Source organism: Denticeps clupeoides, chromosome 3 (genome assembly GCF_900700375.1).
Source record: "Denticeps clupeoides chromosome 3, fDenClu1.1, whole genome shotgun sequence".
In the NCBI taxonomy this organism is placed as follows: Eukaryota; Metazoa; Chordata; class Actinopteri; order Clupeiformes; family Denticipitidae; genus Denticeps; species Denticeps clupeoides.
Window position 1 is genome coordinate 7,977,205 of NC_041709.1, and position 14,892 is coordinate 7,992,096.

Consider the following 14,892-nt stretch of genomic DNA (forward strand, 5'->3'; position numbering starts at 1 on the left):
GTCTTGCTCTTCCCGACGGCCCTTGTTCTTTCATTACACAGACTGCATGTTGCAGCTACACGGGGTCAGACCGAGTGTCTGTCTGTGATCCTGGCCCATGGAGCTGACGTTTCTTTAACGGATGCATCAGGTCAGTCACCACGCCTCCTCTAACCTCTGTCTGCCTTTTAAAATGACCGTCTGTGTCTCAAATGTTGTAGTTCCATGCATCGATGACACATAGGCATCAGAGGTTCATTTAATGTCTCCCACCAATATTTTATATATATATTTATTTTTTTCTGCCCAGGTTTTAGTGCTTTACACCTTGCTGCCAAAAACAACCATCAAGAGTGTGCCAAAAAATTGATACAGGTATTTATAAATATTTTACAAGTCCTTGATTCTTTTTATGTAAGTGGCTTACTGAATACTTCTTTGGAACCTCACAGGCTTTGATTTCAGTTGATTGAAAGCAAGATGGAAGCCAGATTATAATGGCTAATATAGAACGACATTGTAGAAAAGCCACACAGTGGTGAGGCTGGTGTCATTGTGGATTTACACCTCCAAAGTTTAGGCTCTGGTTTTGTGTGTATGGAGTTTGTTCTCCCCATGTTGGTGTAGGTTTCCTCTGGGTTCTCTGCGTTCCTCTCGCAGGCATTCAGGCTAGGTGGATTGGTGACTCTAAATTGGCCACAGGTATGCATGTGCGAATGGTGTGTGGCACCCACGCCTCCCGTGACATAGCTAGTGAGTGAAGAATTGTCCGACATTTGTTGGCATTTCATTTTGCATTCATTTTTTTCATTTACAGGCAAAATTTTTTAAAACCTGTGTTCAAAACCCACCTGTGTACTTTCCACACCTGCTTACCCCTGCTGTGGGTTCAAAACAGTGGCTTTTCATAAACGAAGAGTTGCAGGTTCATGGCTGCCCACTGCTCACCAAGAGTGATGGTTAAAAGCAGAGGACACTTATTGTTGTGCACCGTGTGATGTGCTGCGTCTCACAATGACAATCACTTCACGGCACACAAAATGTGTCCTCTGGGCCACCACATTTCTACATTGTGCTGTGTATCTTGTAATTTAACTGTAGCTTTGTCACATGACCATCCTTCAAAATGTAATGCTCACTGGGTCCTGACTACCTGAATGCGTTCTAAAATCACTGTATCAGCCTGTCACTCTCCGTTTTTTTTTACTGTTTTTAGTTTTGAAAGATCATTAATTGCATCTTTTGAAAGTGACTTTGATCTTCAGACACCCTGTATTCTCTGCAACTGATACCTTAACACTATACACAGAATGTGTTTAGACTTGTTTCTGACTAAACAACAGCTACAATCCTCTCCATGAATGTTAGATTGTGCTGATCATGTCACGTGTGGACTGCTGTCAGCAGAAAACCTCATTTTTGATCACGTTTTTTCTCACTGTCCTGGTTTGGTGAATCTCACATTTCCCTCTAAATTGCCAGCCATGGTTCTTGCAGTTTCCTGAAAATAATAAATCAATCAACTGCAATAACCAGTATCTATGTAACACACACTCCACTCTCAGAAAAGCCAACCATGTCTAGATATCAGTGATCCCTGGACATTGGGGCCCTGGATTGTTTCCACCAATTGGCCTCTGTTGTCAAGTCTAATCTGTCTCTTTAAATCCCCTCTGATAATGGCTGTCAAATTAAGGAATTGTGCCAGCTCACCCATGAACAGGACTCTTGACACGCTGCGAAACGCTTCACGAGAACGCACATCAGTGAATAGCACAGAAAATGTTACAGTAGGGGTGTGGATTTTAAAAATATATTCATTTATTTCTCTTTTGCTTTCTTTTTTTTTTTTTTTTTTTTTAGAGATGGGTTGATATCTCAGGTCATTAAGTCAAGCATGTAATTAACATTGCTTTTTTATCACAGTTGAAAGGGTGGGTTCAACTTGAGCAGTTGAGCTTTTGCACATTGTGGCATACTTCGAGGCGCAATATAAATTCATTTATATTCATTTTATTCATTTACTACATTGTCTACATCAATGTTCATATTTTTGTAATGCCTTTTACGTTTACAGCATTTTTTTTTTTTTTTTTTTTTTTAGCAGATGCTCTTTTCCAAAGTGTACTTTCAATCAGTAGTTACAGGGACAGACTTCTTGCTCATTGTCTTGCCTTGGGACACAATGGTAGTTTGAACCTGTGGCTTCTCTGGTTTTCTGGTTTACAAACGAGTGTGTTGCCCACTTGTTGCAAAACTTTAATTGTAAAACAGACAGGTTAACTATCTACCGACCATCTGCCAACCTAATTTGCCATTTCACAAATTTTCATGTGGGAAATGCTACCACCTCCTTAGATCTAAAAACTATTGGCACTTTGACAGTTTCTTTCCATGAGAACATAATCTTCACCCCCATCTTCCAGAATGCAAGCAACTCTTTTTTTTTTTTTTTTGGGCCATATGGTGGTCTTAACTCTCCTTTAAAAAATCTTCTAGTTCTACTTTTGTGCTCTGCCCTTTGCAGTTTTCCTTGAACTCATGACCGATAACTTGTTCACACTCATGTGTCAGATAAGACCAGCCCAGGTTAGTCAAAAGTGTTATTTCAACTTGATGCCAGGCCTCATATAGAACCATGTGACATCACTACAGTAGATGCTCTGGTTGTCATACCAGCGTAGGGCCCTATGATTTCCATGATTCTGGGAAATAAAACGTAATCCACTATAAAATGCGGAATTGTCTATAATTGGCGTTTTTGCCCACTACAGCCCACTACGTGTGTTTCTGGTTGAGGCAGGACTTTTGCACACCAAACTCAACTCAAATGTCAACTCACTGTCAGCGATGGCGAAGAGGCTGTCAGTGCAGTATTCAGACCACTTGCCCGATCGGATGCGCACAGTACTCAAACTATTTTTTATGAATCGGAAGAGCAACTCTTTTGTAAGAACATATGTGACGACCACTTAGTCAAAAACTCACATCAGAAACAGAGAAAAGAAGCAAACTAGCGCGATCCAGCCATGCCAACAAACAAATCAGCTGATGCACAACGTGATTTTATTATCCTGGTTCCAGTTCATTATGCAAGTTTGCACAACTTTTTGTATTCCAGGTATCCCCTATGTTTATTTATTTGATAAATGTTTTATGTTGAGATCAAATGTGAAGTACTTTTATTTTACAAGAAGAAGAATGTGTAATATTGTGAAATAGTTCTTTGCATGATATTATTTACATGTATTTTTTACCCCTCCCACTCCATAATCAAATTTTAATGTGGATAAATATGTTTATAATGGAAAACATGAATTAAAATTGAAAAAAACTGAATTTACGAAAAATACTGATTTCATAGGGCTCTACCAGGCTTGTCCAGTTGATGTTTGGTACCCCGGAGATCTGGGTTAAAGACACTGATCCCCTCCAAAAGTCTTAACAGACTTTTCTGTAGCTCTCCATTTATTGGCTACATAGAAAATAAATCTATTTTGTACACCCATAAAACACCATAATGGTTAAATAGCATTAATAGTGCGTATGTGCACTGTTAGTGCCCAAGAGTGAAATGAATTAATTTTACACCTGCTGTTCATGTGTCATATGTACGTCTATGCCATGTGTTTGTGTCTCCTTAGAATAAGTGTGTGGTGGATGCTGTTGATTGCTCAGGGAAGACTGCCCTTCATCATGCTGGTAAGATTTTTTTTCAGCTTAAATTTCCAAATGTTAGGGTTTGGCTATTTAAATTTATTTATGAACATCACACATAATCAGACACATAAACCAAGTGTCAGATTACATGCAGAATGTTGCAATTCTAGCCCTTTTATATACATTTATAGTATGCCTTGTAATGGTGCTTCATTTAGGCCAGTGGTGGCCTAGCGGTTAAGGTTGCGTCCCCATAATCAGAAGGTTGTCGGTTTGAATCCCGAGCCGCCAAGGTGCCACTGAGCAAAGCACCGTCCCCACATACTGCTCCCTGGGCGCCTGTCATGGCTGCCCACTGCTCATCAAGGGTGGTGGTTAAAAGCAGAGGACACATTTTGTTGTGTGCACCGTGTGCTGTGCTGCAGCGTTTCACAATGACACTTTTTTTTATTATTATTTTCTTTTCCTTGTCCTCATTACGTTTTCAAATGCTTTTTCCACTCCACAGCGGCAAGCGGTAGCATCTTGATTGTGCAGCTCTTATGTGAACACAAGTGTCCCATAAACCTGAAGGACTCCGTAAGTATCCTTAAGACACTACACCATGGGTCACAGCATGGCAGTCCTGTGATCTCCATGACTGGCTGTTGTCTGCTTTTTTTTTTTTTTTTTTGCTTTGTTTTTCTTTGCTTTTCCTTTTGCAAAACTTCCAGAAGTTTCCAAACCACCTTAGTAAGGGACGCTTTAGGCCCCTCACAGTTCACTCGGTGTGAACACAGCTATTTACCCCAATTAGCTGAGCATTTGCCCGGGGCTGCAGTCCTTTGTGGTAAGACTGTTAAGCAGCTTTTCTTTAGTGCCGCCTGTCAATATAAACACCCTGTTAGTTTGTTATGAATGCAGGTTAATGAAGTTTTTTCCCCCTTGTGCTCTGCAAATGTGATTCAGTTGTACTCCTTTACGTTTTCTGATAGCAATCTTTAATTATGCTCTCTGTGGGGGAGTGCAGGGTCTCCTGACTACCAACCAGAGCTGATAGGCCGTTGGCTTTTTTAGCAGGACGTAAATACCAAATCACTCTCTCAGAGCCTGTCTGATGTAACGTGGTAGAAACCTCAGTGAGGATGAGCGATTTTGACTGGTCTCAGTCAGTTTAGAGGAGGCAGACTGTCCCTGGCTCACTAAACCTTTGTGCCCTATAGCACTGAACTTCACCCTGGCTAAAATTTTGATGACTGATGGTTTTGATGGTTGGCGGGCATAATATGGGTTTAGGAAGTGATCTGACTGTTGCCAATTTGGAGCAGGTCTGCTGATCAACCAGAACAGTAATGGTTCAAAGAAGTGTACATCCAGAGTTAGCATGAGTTTCAGAAACAAATCATTTGGACTAAATCAAATCATTTGGACTAAATCAAATCGCAAGTGCCACATGTAATGAAGGCCGCACAGTGGTGGTTGGTGACATGGTTGTGAGTTTGAATCCTGGCTCAGATAAGGGGTAAAGTGAATTTTTTTTTATTTATTTTTTTTTATAATTTTACTTGCAGTTTTTGCTAAACTGAATAAGGTTTGTAATATTATCTGAATTTATTTTTTAATTATCATTCATTGCAATCACATTCAGATATTTTTGGTTCTGTGATAATTAAAATGTTCACTTGAAAAAGCAGATCTAATATGTATCAAAGCCATACTGCAAATGTGAATGCTGGAAAATGCATTAATGATAAAAACCGAAACTTGGCACTGGTGTTGCTTCCTTTCTGTGGCATATTGATATGAATATTTATTTTTACACCTTTTGTGAGTGGACATGTGTTGCCTAATCAGCCCTTCATGCCTACAATGTGCATTTATTTCTGCTCCAGCTGAGGAACACCGATGGCAGATGTTAAGAAACGTGCCAGGCTGAACAACAACAAAAATGTCAAAGTTGTGTTTGTTCCAGCTGATTGATCCTAGACCACATAAGGGCCAAGAATGGCCATCAGTGAGAGGAATTGAGTCAATCAGAAATTCTGTCCCAGACGTGCACGGTGCTGTGGAGTCGACCAGCAAGCTACAGGAATAAACTTGCTTTGATTTCTAACTCTGATAAAAGAGCCACTTAATCTTTATCTAGGCTGTGAGGTGGGAGGCACCTGATCATTGATTCGAGTTTAAACTCGAACAGTCATGGGTGGGGTGTGCGTGCGAGCACAGCTCTGGCATTTTCGGACTGACTGTAGCTGAATGCAGCCACGCCAAAACCTTTTTTTCACAGGCAATCGTCCAAATTCTGATACCGAATGTTTGCATCTGGAGCTTATTCTTTTTTCTTTTTTTTTTATGGGTATGCCAGCTTACTAATGCTCAACATACCAATGTCTATGGCTCAGAACAATGACCACAAAAATCTTGGAATGAGATCATTGGTTTTCGCAATTACAACATATCAAGAGTCAAAATACGGTTTTGGAAAAAATACACTTAAGCATGTTGTTTGTTTTTTGTACTGTTTGAAATGCAAAATTGAATTTATTTCAGGTTGTTCAGGTAGAGATATCTGATTTAGGGGCCCAAAACTTCAGCATATAAAATGTTTCAGCATATAAAACACGAAACACCGACAGTACCATAGTTGGAGGTGTATGCCAAGCATCGTGGTGTCCAAACATGACCATAGAACAAGTGAGAGCTCAAGGTCAGGGCTGTGTGCCTGAAGAGCACAGTGTGTATGAATGACGCACGCACACACACACACACACACACACACACTGCAGTGTGTCAGGCCTCTGAAAATAGCCTCCTCCCTCTCTGTTGGTTTAAACACTAACCATAACATTCCCTGGCATGCCCAGCTGAGTGCTAACATTACACACGACTGAAGTGTCAGATTGTTAAATTAGGCCGACCCCTGGCCCTGTACTCTCAGGCCTCATGGGTCCCTACATGCCAGGCCAGCTTTGCTTTATTAAGCATTCTTCTTTTATTTATGCTGGCATTTGTGTATTTATTTATTCTGGGAAATTGTGAACAGTGTAGTCATTTTGGGTGGATGTGTAGGAGCCCAGAAATGAACCCAGGATATGTATGTGGTTGATTGCTTCGGTTACGTAAATGCGGTCCCATTGGCTCCAGAGTTTTCTCTCAGTCTGCTGGTAGAAATCACACCGCCTTGTCACTAAAGGTTCTCACTATCTAACTCTGTAGCTGAGGAATTGCCTGCAAAAACTAATTAATGATCAAAGTGACAGTCTTGTTGCAATGGGATATTATTACTATGTACATTTACAGAATTTATCAGCCACCATTATCCAGAGCTACTTGCAATCAGTAGTTACTGGGACAGTCCCACTGGAGACACTCATGGATAAGTGTCCTTTTCAGTTGGGTTTTAACCTGCGAATCTGTGGACTTCATAGATGAGGGTACTAGGCTATTAATACCCCTTCTGAACCTTTATATATAGTGAATAATATCTGATGGAAGGTGTCCCATTATGCCCCCCACCCATCCCCCACAGTTTAAAATCACACACACAGCACTGCCTGACATCAGAAATACATTCATCATCAGCGCCGCTTTGAGCCATGACCCGGTTTCCTCAGCTGTGCTAATGCCGGCTAAATCAGTTTTTGATGAGGTGTCAGTTTCTTAGACTGGGATAATTAGTCAGCACCCGGTGACCCACAGGTGGGGGTGCATGCGAGAGGAGGGCGTTCTCTCTGATTGCTGAGGATAGGCTGGATTTTAGAAAAAGATCTGACATTTTTTTCCCCACTTGGTCCAAAACCATAATGCTAGTACTTTAATTAGAGGGCAGGACATGTAGTTCTCTTAAAACCTGTTTTTGGATGAGCTCTCTCTGGCCATGTATGGAGTTCAGGGAATCTGCTGAGACTCAACTTAATCAAAGTCAAGAAGGGCCTTTACTAAACTCTGTGAAGTCTGCTGTGTGAAAAATGATACGTTTGAGAAGGGCTATAGTAAAGGAAACTAAAAATGATTTCTGTCTTGTCCACAGGAGGGCTTTACGCCATTACTTCTGTCGGCCCAACATGCCCACGCTGACGTCTGCAGAATTCTACTGGAGTGGGGAGCGGATGTGAATGCCTGCGACAAAAACGGCAGGTATGCTCTTCTTCTAACTTTTCAGTCTTATAGAGAAAAAAAGTTAGACTTTTTGAAAGTTGCACTACAAGAAATGATGAATAGAGTAGCTCCCTGCCCTATTGGCTCTATGTCTTTGATGCACAGAGCTTTGATATTTAAAGCTTTCATAACGCTAATTGAGCAGTCCTGGCATTAACCTTGGCCATGGGTTCCCCTCAGGACTGCTGTAATGCTGGCCAGTGAAAGCAGTTGTGTGGTGGCTGTCCAGGTTCTGGTCCAGCAGGGTGCTGATTTGGGATCAGTGGACTCCCTGGGCCATAACATTCTCCATTATGCCAAGCTGTCCGGCAGCTCTGAAGTTCAGAGCATTCTTCAGGCAAGGTTGCTGAAGCAGCAGGCTGAGTCAGGTACTATCAATTTCTTTAAAGGCCAACTGGGTTTCTGAGTGAATGACTTATAGTGTATCAAACCATTTATAATTGAGAATAAGACTAGTTTGCATGATACAGTGAAGTAGGGGTCATGTTCACTATAAACTTAAACACTATTTGTCCATCGTGTTACTCGGATTGATTGAAATGAAAAGATCCAGCTACAGCTAAGTCAAGTCTGATAACCCAGAAGATGCCTGGAATTGACAGACATACCCCGATTTTGCAAAGTGCCTAATATGATTATAGGTTATAAAATAACCCAATAATCTTGTTCAACTATAAATTGAGGAATTGTTATACATAAGGTAATTCTTTTAACACATTTTAAGTTCTTCTGACATTTTAGACGGGTCTTTTTTTGCCTCAGCTAAACATTGCCATCTTGTGGTGACTGGGAACTGGGACTTCGTTTTTGTTAGTTTAGAACACTTCAGTGAACAGTCAATAATGATGATAATTAATTGCACTTCTTTTTGAATGCAGATAAGATGGCACCACCAAGGACACCACAGGTTTGTTTGTATTTTTAACCTCACTGTTGAACCCAAAAGTGAAGTGCTTTAACATACCTTTGCCTTCTTGTTAAAGGAAACCTGGATTCATTTCGCTTGTAGGTTTTAGACTGATTAATAGTCGGATGGCTATAGACCCTCTTTTGCTTTTGTAGTCATTGTAGATGCTCAAGCTCTTCAGTACTGATGCTGCACTGCACAGTAAAGGATTCATTTGTCCTGAATGTTATTACGAAGAAAAACCAGCAAGAAATACACATGAGCGTGATTATCAGCTAGGCAGACTTTTGATTCACCTCTTTTACTAACCCAATCTAAAAGCCATATGTCTTTCTTCTTTCTCAATCACCTCACTTCAGCATGATCACATGGAAAGGTTAAGTGAGGAAAGAAGCATAACCCCCAAAAAGCGAAAAGCACCACCACCTCCTATTAGTCCAGTACAGGTAAAATGTCTGCTGCTGCCTTTCAAAATTGGGTCTTCTCATCTACATATATAAAACTTCAGTGAAATTAGCATATTCTTTTGAGTTCATGCTCTCAAAACGTCTATCCAGCTTTTTTTTTTTTGAGGCAGCATTGGTATTGTTTTTATTTATTTTTATGTTTTTTAATTTTTTTTTTCCTACTTTCAGTCACCTGGCATGTTTTCTCCACCTTACCTGACACCAACTGAAACACCCATGTCAAGCACACCCAGGAAATTCAATTACAAGGTCAGTTATCAATCATCCTGTCATATCAGCATAATACAGGCTGATTCATTTAAATGGTAATGTCTTGCTAAGTGATATATACTATATTCTAATGTGACTTATTGCGTGTTGGTCAGGAGGAGGAATTGCATAACTTGGCTCTGAAGGAGGAGATTGAGAAGCTTCAAGAGGAGAAAAGCATGCTGCTGGAGACCATTGAAGATCTGAAGCAGATTGTGGAGCAGACTGAGCCCAAGGCGAGTTCTCCTCAGCCCTTTAATATTCTCTTATGTGGCCTGTGCTTTGATCCCCAGCCACTCGCACTCTCTGGAACCCATTTCAACAGCTGTGCTTTTTACTGGCCCTGACCAGGTAAAGGGACGTAGCTGTAGGCGACAAGCAGCAGTGCCCTTCATCTGCAGCCCTCACACTCCCACGCTTAGATGAGTCGCAGCTTTAAAGGCACTTGCTTTAGTCACTTCTCTTGTGTCTTTAAAAAAGAAAAAATAAAAATCTTGTTTTTGTTCTTGCTTTAACTCACATTGGTTTAAGACCAATAGTAGAAATTAGAATGTTCACTTTTCCGCCATCCTGTGTGTAGTCAGCAGAGCTTTCCTGTTTATTCCACGGCTATCAGAAAGCCTGTCTGGGTTGGTTTTTATGGCTTTTACAAAGATTGCCTTGTTTTGAACCATCCGAGAGCCCTTTTTATACTAATCCCTGTTTTGTTGTCTTGAATTTATGCAGGCAGCACATTGCGGGAAAGCAGAGGGGGCTTTGGTAGCTTCCCTTCAAGCGAAGGTCACTGCACTCTGTCTGGAGAACCAGCAACTGTCTCAGATAATAAAGGTAATGGTGTAGTTGCTGAAACAAACCAGTTGGAGGTAATCTCAGATGCAGTTTGTAATTCATTGTGTACATGCACACCAGACCTTTCCCGAAGGTGAAGTGTGGTGGAGAGAGCATAGGTTCAGGGTTATATTGCTGCATGAAGGCCTGGATGCCTGATCTAGAGATCTGTAACCTTCTCTATTGATTTACCTGTAGAAGCGTCCAGCTCCACAGGGAGACGAAGGCCTGGAGGACTCACGTCCTAATAGCATCGATTCAAACACATCCTACCACTCCACCCATGCGGACTTCGAACATACTGCCGAGATCCATGTAGGTGGCCACACGGAGGAAGAGGATCGTTCTGAGGCATCGGACCTGAAGGGCGACAGCAAGGAGGAGATCCTGTTGCTGAAAGAGTCACTGCTTTATGTCCAGTCTAAGCTTCAGGAGTCCCAGGAAGCAAACCGCTCTCTTCAGGCCCAACTGAATCCCAGGATGCTGGATGATGAACTAAGGGACAAGGACATGGTGGCAGGGTTAGCAGAGTTACAGGCCAAGCTGGCTTCTGCAGAAGAGAAGTACCTGAAGGCCACTCAGGAGGTTCAGGCCCTTGGGTTGGAAGCAATCGAGGACCAGCTGAGGGATGATATGGTCATGCAGAAGCTTCAAAGGCTCAAGGGCTGTCTTGAACAAGAGGTCAGAGAGCTGAGGGAGAAGTTAGCAAAGATGCAAGAGGAGAAAGAGCAGGATGTGAGCCAAATAAAAGATCTTGAGAGCCGCCTGGAGGCTTCTAGTAGTCAGGAAGAGTTGAAAAACTACAATGTTTTGCTGGAGAACATCAACCAAGAGAAGGCCCTACTGATAGATAAGTACAAGGAGGCTCAGGAGGAGATCAAGATGTTACATGAGGCACTCCGAGGCATGGTTCCAGTAGAGGCTGCTGCCAAAGACTTTGAGGAAATGAAGACCAAGATGGGCGAGGTCATTGAAGGTCTCCAGAAGCGTCTGCTTGAGCTGTCAAAATCTTATAGCGAAACCAAGAATGAGCTGAGTGCTCTTCGAAGTCAGCTCCAGACCAAGGTTCCAGAGTCAACAGATGGACCAGATGCTGCTTATGTTACTAGGCAGTACCATGAGCAGCAGGTCCAGGGATTCGTTGTGAAGATGGAGGTGGTCCAAACTGAACTATCACAAAGTGAGAAGAGATATGCAGCAGCATTGGTTGAGATTGCTCAGCTCAAACAAGAGGCAGAAACTCAAACCCAGTCTTCAGTGCCCCTAACTGACCATAGTCAGGTTGTGGTTTCGCTGGGTAGTGCCATCAAGGAGTTGGAGGCAGAGCTGGAGGCCTTGAAGCATCAGCTGTCTCAGAAAACCTTGCAAGTAGATGCCCTGCAGAACAGGCTGACGGTGGAGAAGGAGCGCACTCCAGATGATACGGTTTCTCGACTGGAGCACGAGCAGCTGAGGGAAGCGTTGGAGGGAGAGGTAGCCCAATTGACCGGCCTGCTGCAAGACGCCCTGAGGAAGCAGGACGAGATGGCTCTGGAGGTGGCTGCCGCCTGGCAGGAGGTAAAGGATGGACGTAGTGAAAGACAGAACTTACAGGATCTGGTCTCCAGCCAGGAGCAGGAGAACAAAACACTCAGCGCTAAACATTGTGAGGCCCAAGAGCTCATCTCCCACCTGAAAAAGCAGGTGGAGAACCATGTTTCTTCTGAACGGGACAAGAATAAGAAGGTAAAGAGAAAATAAAGAATGTTTTTCTTTGTTTAAGTTTTAGAGCTCTAACCCTTTTAGATAGTCTTGCATAACAAGTTCACGTACATTTACATTCACAGCATTTATCAGATGGTCTTGTCCATCAGTGGTTACAGGGATAGTAACCACTGGAGACGCTCACTAAGTGTTTTGCTCAGGGACACAGTGGGTTTGAATCCATGATGGAACTTATGAGCCTTTGGGGAGTTGTCTTACATTGTGTGTGTGTGTGTGTGTGTGTGTGTGTGTGTGTGTGTGTGTGTGTGTGTGTGTGTGTGTGTCACTCCTATAGATTGATGATTTAACAAAGGAAGTCGGGAAGCTTAAGGATGCCCTGAACAGCATGTCCCAGCTTTCCTACAGCAGCAGCAGCGGCTGCAGCAGCAGCACCCCCAAGAGGCAGCAGAGTCAGCAGTTGGATGTTCTAAACCAGCAGATTAAACAGTTACAGTACCAGCTCGCTGTAAGTGCTGCTCTTCTATCATGTGACCAGATTACAATCTGACTGAGAAACAATTGGGGTTCTATCTACTGACTAATGAAGCCTTAGGGTGCCTTGTGGTGAGATTAAGAATCAGATCTGATGTGAGGATTCTGATGTCTGTCAACTCATTCATACTGTATAGTAGAGATTTTTTGGGGAGGCGTACGACCAGTCAGTAATATTTTCTTCTTTTCTTCTTTAGGAATCCAAGAAGCAGCACCATGAGGTTGTCTCTGTGTACAGGATGCATCTCCTCTATGCCGTCCAGGTATGTGGCCTTTTCATTCAATATTACGAGAAATTTCCTAGTTGTTTTGTTTTGTTTTTTTATTAAAATAAAATGCATGCAAAGTGCATTCTGTAATTGTAGCTCATTAGAGAATTGCAGTACATAAACATGCCTGAAGCCAGACATTCCTATCTGACAAAATGCTAGTAATGATGTCTCCATGGCTCTACAGCGGCTCTTGGTATTTCATTATGGATGTTTTCTATTCTTCTTCTTTTTTTTGTTAGGGCCAGATGGATGAAGATGTACAGAAGGCGTTGAAGCAGATTCTCATGATGTGCAAAATGCCAACTGAGAAGTGAGGCAGTGGATAGCATGAGAGTTTACTGCCAAAATCACCAAAAAGGAAATTCTTTCCTCTCTTATCACTCTGAAATGTGGTTGTGTAGTAGCTTATCCGTCCACTTAAGCCATGCATCATTTCACACAAGGCCATTTGTCTTTTTCCATTTCATCATTGTGAGAAGGAGCCTGTCCCTGTGGCTCGAGTTCAGAGAACTTTATTGCCTACTCAGGTAGAAAGTAGACAATCAGGTTTGTTTGCAGTCCACCTAAGGTCCCTGAATTAGTGTCTGTAAATTACATCTCTAATGTTCCTTGTAAAAACATTTTACTGAATGAGTGACAAAGGCATCTTTATGTTCTGTGGCCACCACTACACATGACCAAACACTACTGCCCAGAGAATTCACCCCAACTTATTCAGTCATGTCTCCTTTTTAGTGCAACAGAATTTGGCATCCATGCTTGTGTGTCTCTGCAAAGAATGTTTGTGAAATGAAAAAATGTTGCTGTGTAATTTTGATTAAATAGTTGATTTGTTGCATAATTTATAAAAAGAAAAAAACATTCATGTGAGGTCAGAGGTATTTTATTAACTCTATCAAGCATTGCTGCCCTTATAGCATCGCTATGCAAATTCATGTGTATAGGTGCCTTTTTTAAGTAAGCACACGATCCTGAAACGACACATTTTCCTGCACTCTTGTGTACTCTGAAGCACAAGAGGGACGCGCATTTTGAAAATGGTTTGTAAAATTGCTAAAAGAAAAAAAGATGCTGTGATTCTGCTTCTCTGATTTCCCGTATGGGAGTAAATGGACCTGGTTTTGCATATTTTTGGCTGAAATTGTACCTTTTTAAGGAACGGATGTTTGCGTGTTTGTTGTATTAACCACCGTATGCTCTGTATGCCCATGTGTTTGCACTCTTCACTGTAGAATCCTCTGTTAGTGATCTTTTGCTGTGAGCCAGACAACCAGACCTGAGTTGTTACCCTTGTGCCTGACTTCAGTCCCCAAGTCCCCTTCAGTCCCCAGAGAACTTTACTGTGGATTAAAAAGATGCCATTTATGTAGTATTTTTATGATGCATGTTTTGACAATGTATTACCCCCTACATGGATGCAACCTTTTTTTATTTTTAATCTCAGCCCTTTGCATAATACTAGTAGGACAATAACATTAATATTATTTGTTACATTAATGCTTTATGATCCATGAACTCATTAGCACTAATAATTCAGATTGACAAATTATGGGTAATGATATTATAAGGCTTTGAATAGTTGAATTATGTAGTCTGTACTGAATGATTAGTTTATTACGGTGGTTGTCATGACACCACAGCCATGAATGAAATGCAGCCTTCACCTTCAGGAGCATCACAACCACATGTTTGTACTGAGCCCTTCTAACCCATCTGCACAGAGAAGTGAGGTAACTGTTCATGGGTAGCTGAAGATCAACCACATCTGAGCACATCTCCATGTCCCCCCCAGCCACCACCCCCCCACCCCCACCCCAGTAGCTAAACTAAAAGGTACACTGCATTATGAGTTCAGTCTGTCTGACCTCGGGTAAAAAAAGATGTTTTCTGTATGATGTTCTTCAGACTGCAGAGTACTGCGAGAACCAACCTGCACACTTCACGGTCACAACGCTACTTCCCTGGTGAGGGGAGCTAAGTTCTGGTGTTCCTTCATGCATGGGTCCTGAAGTCCAGTAGTCTGTTCAGAATGAAATCCCAGGCTGTGTAAAAATATTGTGTGCTTTTGTAATGTACTTTGTAATAGAGAGTGTTTTGATATATATTTTTGGTTTGTGAAGTGCTTGTTTGCCCACTTTATTAAACTTTATAAAACATG

The 14,892-nt window shown here is 41.9% G+C and overlaps 1 protein-coding gene across 2 annotated transcripts in view; it reads left to right on the forward strand.

Moving 5' to 3' along the window:
• Window positions 1-14,892, forward strand: part of rai14 (retinoic acid induced 14) — a 30,155-nt gene extending 15,263 nt beyond the window's left edge. The window contains exons 4-18 of one of the 2 annotated variants that reach the window (XM_028974377.1): window positions 42-130; window positions 290-354; window positions 3,624-3,681; window positions 4,148-4,218; window positions 7,649-7,755; window positions 7,957-8,144; window positions 8,655-8,683; window positions 9,043-9,129; window positions 9,319-9,399; window positions 9,516-9,635; window positions 10,126-10,227; window positions 10,426-11,952; window positions 12,266-12,436; window positions 12,660-12,725; window positions 12,974-14,892. In XM_028974377.1, coding sequence (XP_028830210.1) covers window positions 42-130; window positions 290-354; window positions 3,624-3,681; window positions 4,148-4,218; window positions 7,649-7,755; window positions 7,957-8,144; window positions 8,655-8,683; window positions 9,043-9,129; window positions 9,319-9,399; window positions 9,516-9,635; window positions 10,126-10,227; window positions 10,426-11,952; window positions 12,266-12,436; window positions 12,660-12,725; window positions 12,974-13,048 — 2,836 coding nt within the window. In that variant the 3' untranslated portion in view covers window positions 13,049-14,892. The remainder of the gene's footprint in view (window positions 1-41; window positions 131-289; window positions 355-3,623; window positions 3,682-4,147; window positions 4,219-7,648; window positions 7,756-7,956; window positions 8,145-8,654; window positions 8,684-9,042; window positions 9,130-9,318; window positions 9,400-9,515; window positions 9,636-10,125; window positions 10,228-10,425; window positions 11,953-12,265; window positions 12,437-12,659; window positions 12,726-12,973) is intronic. The other variant, XM_028974378.1, reaches the window with a different exon arrangement.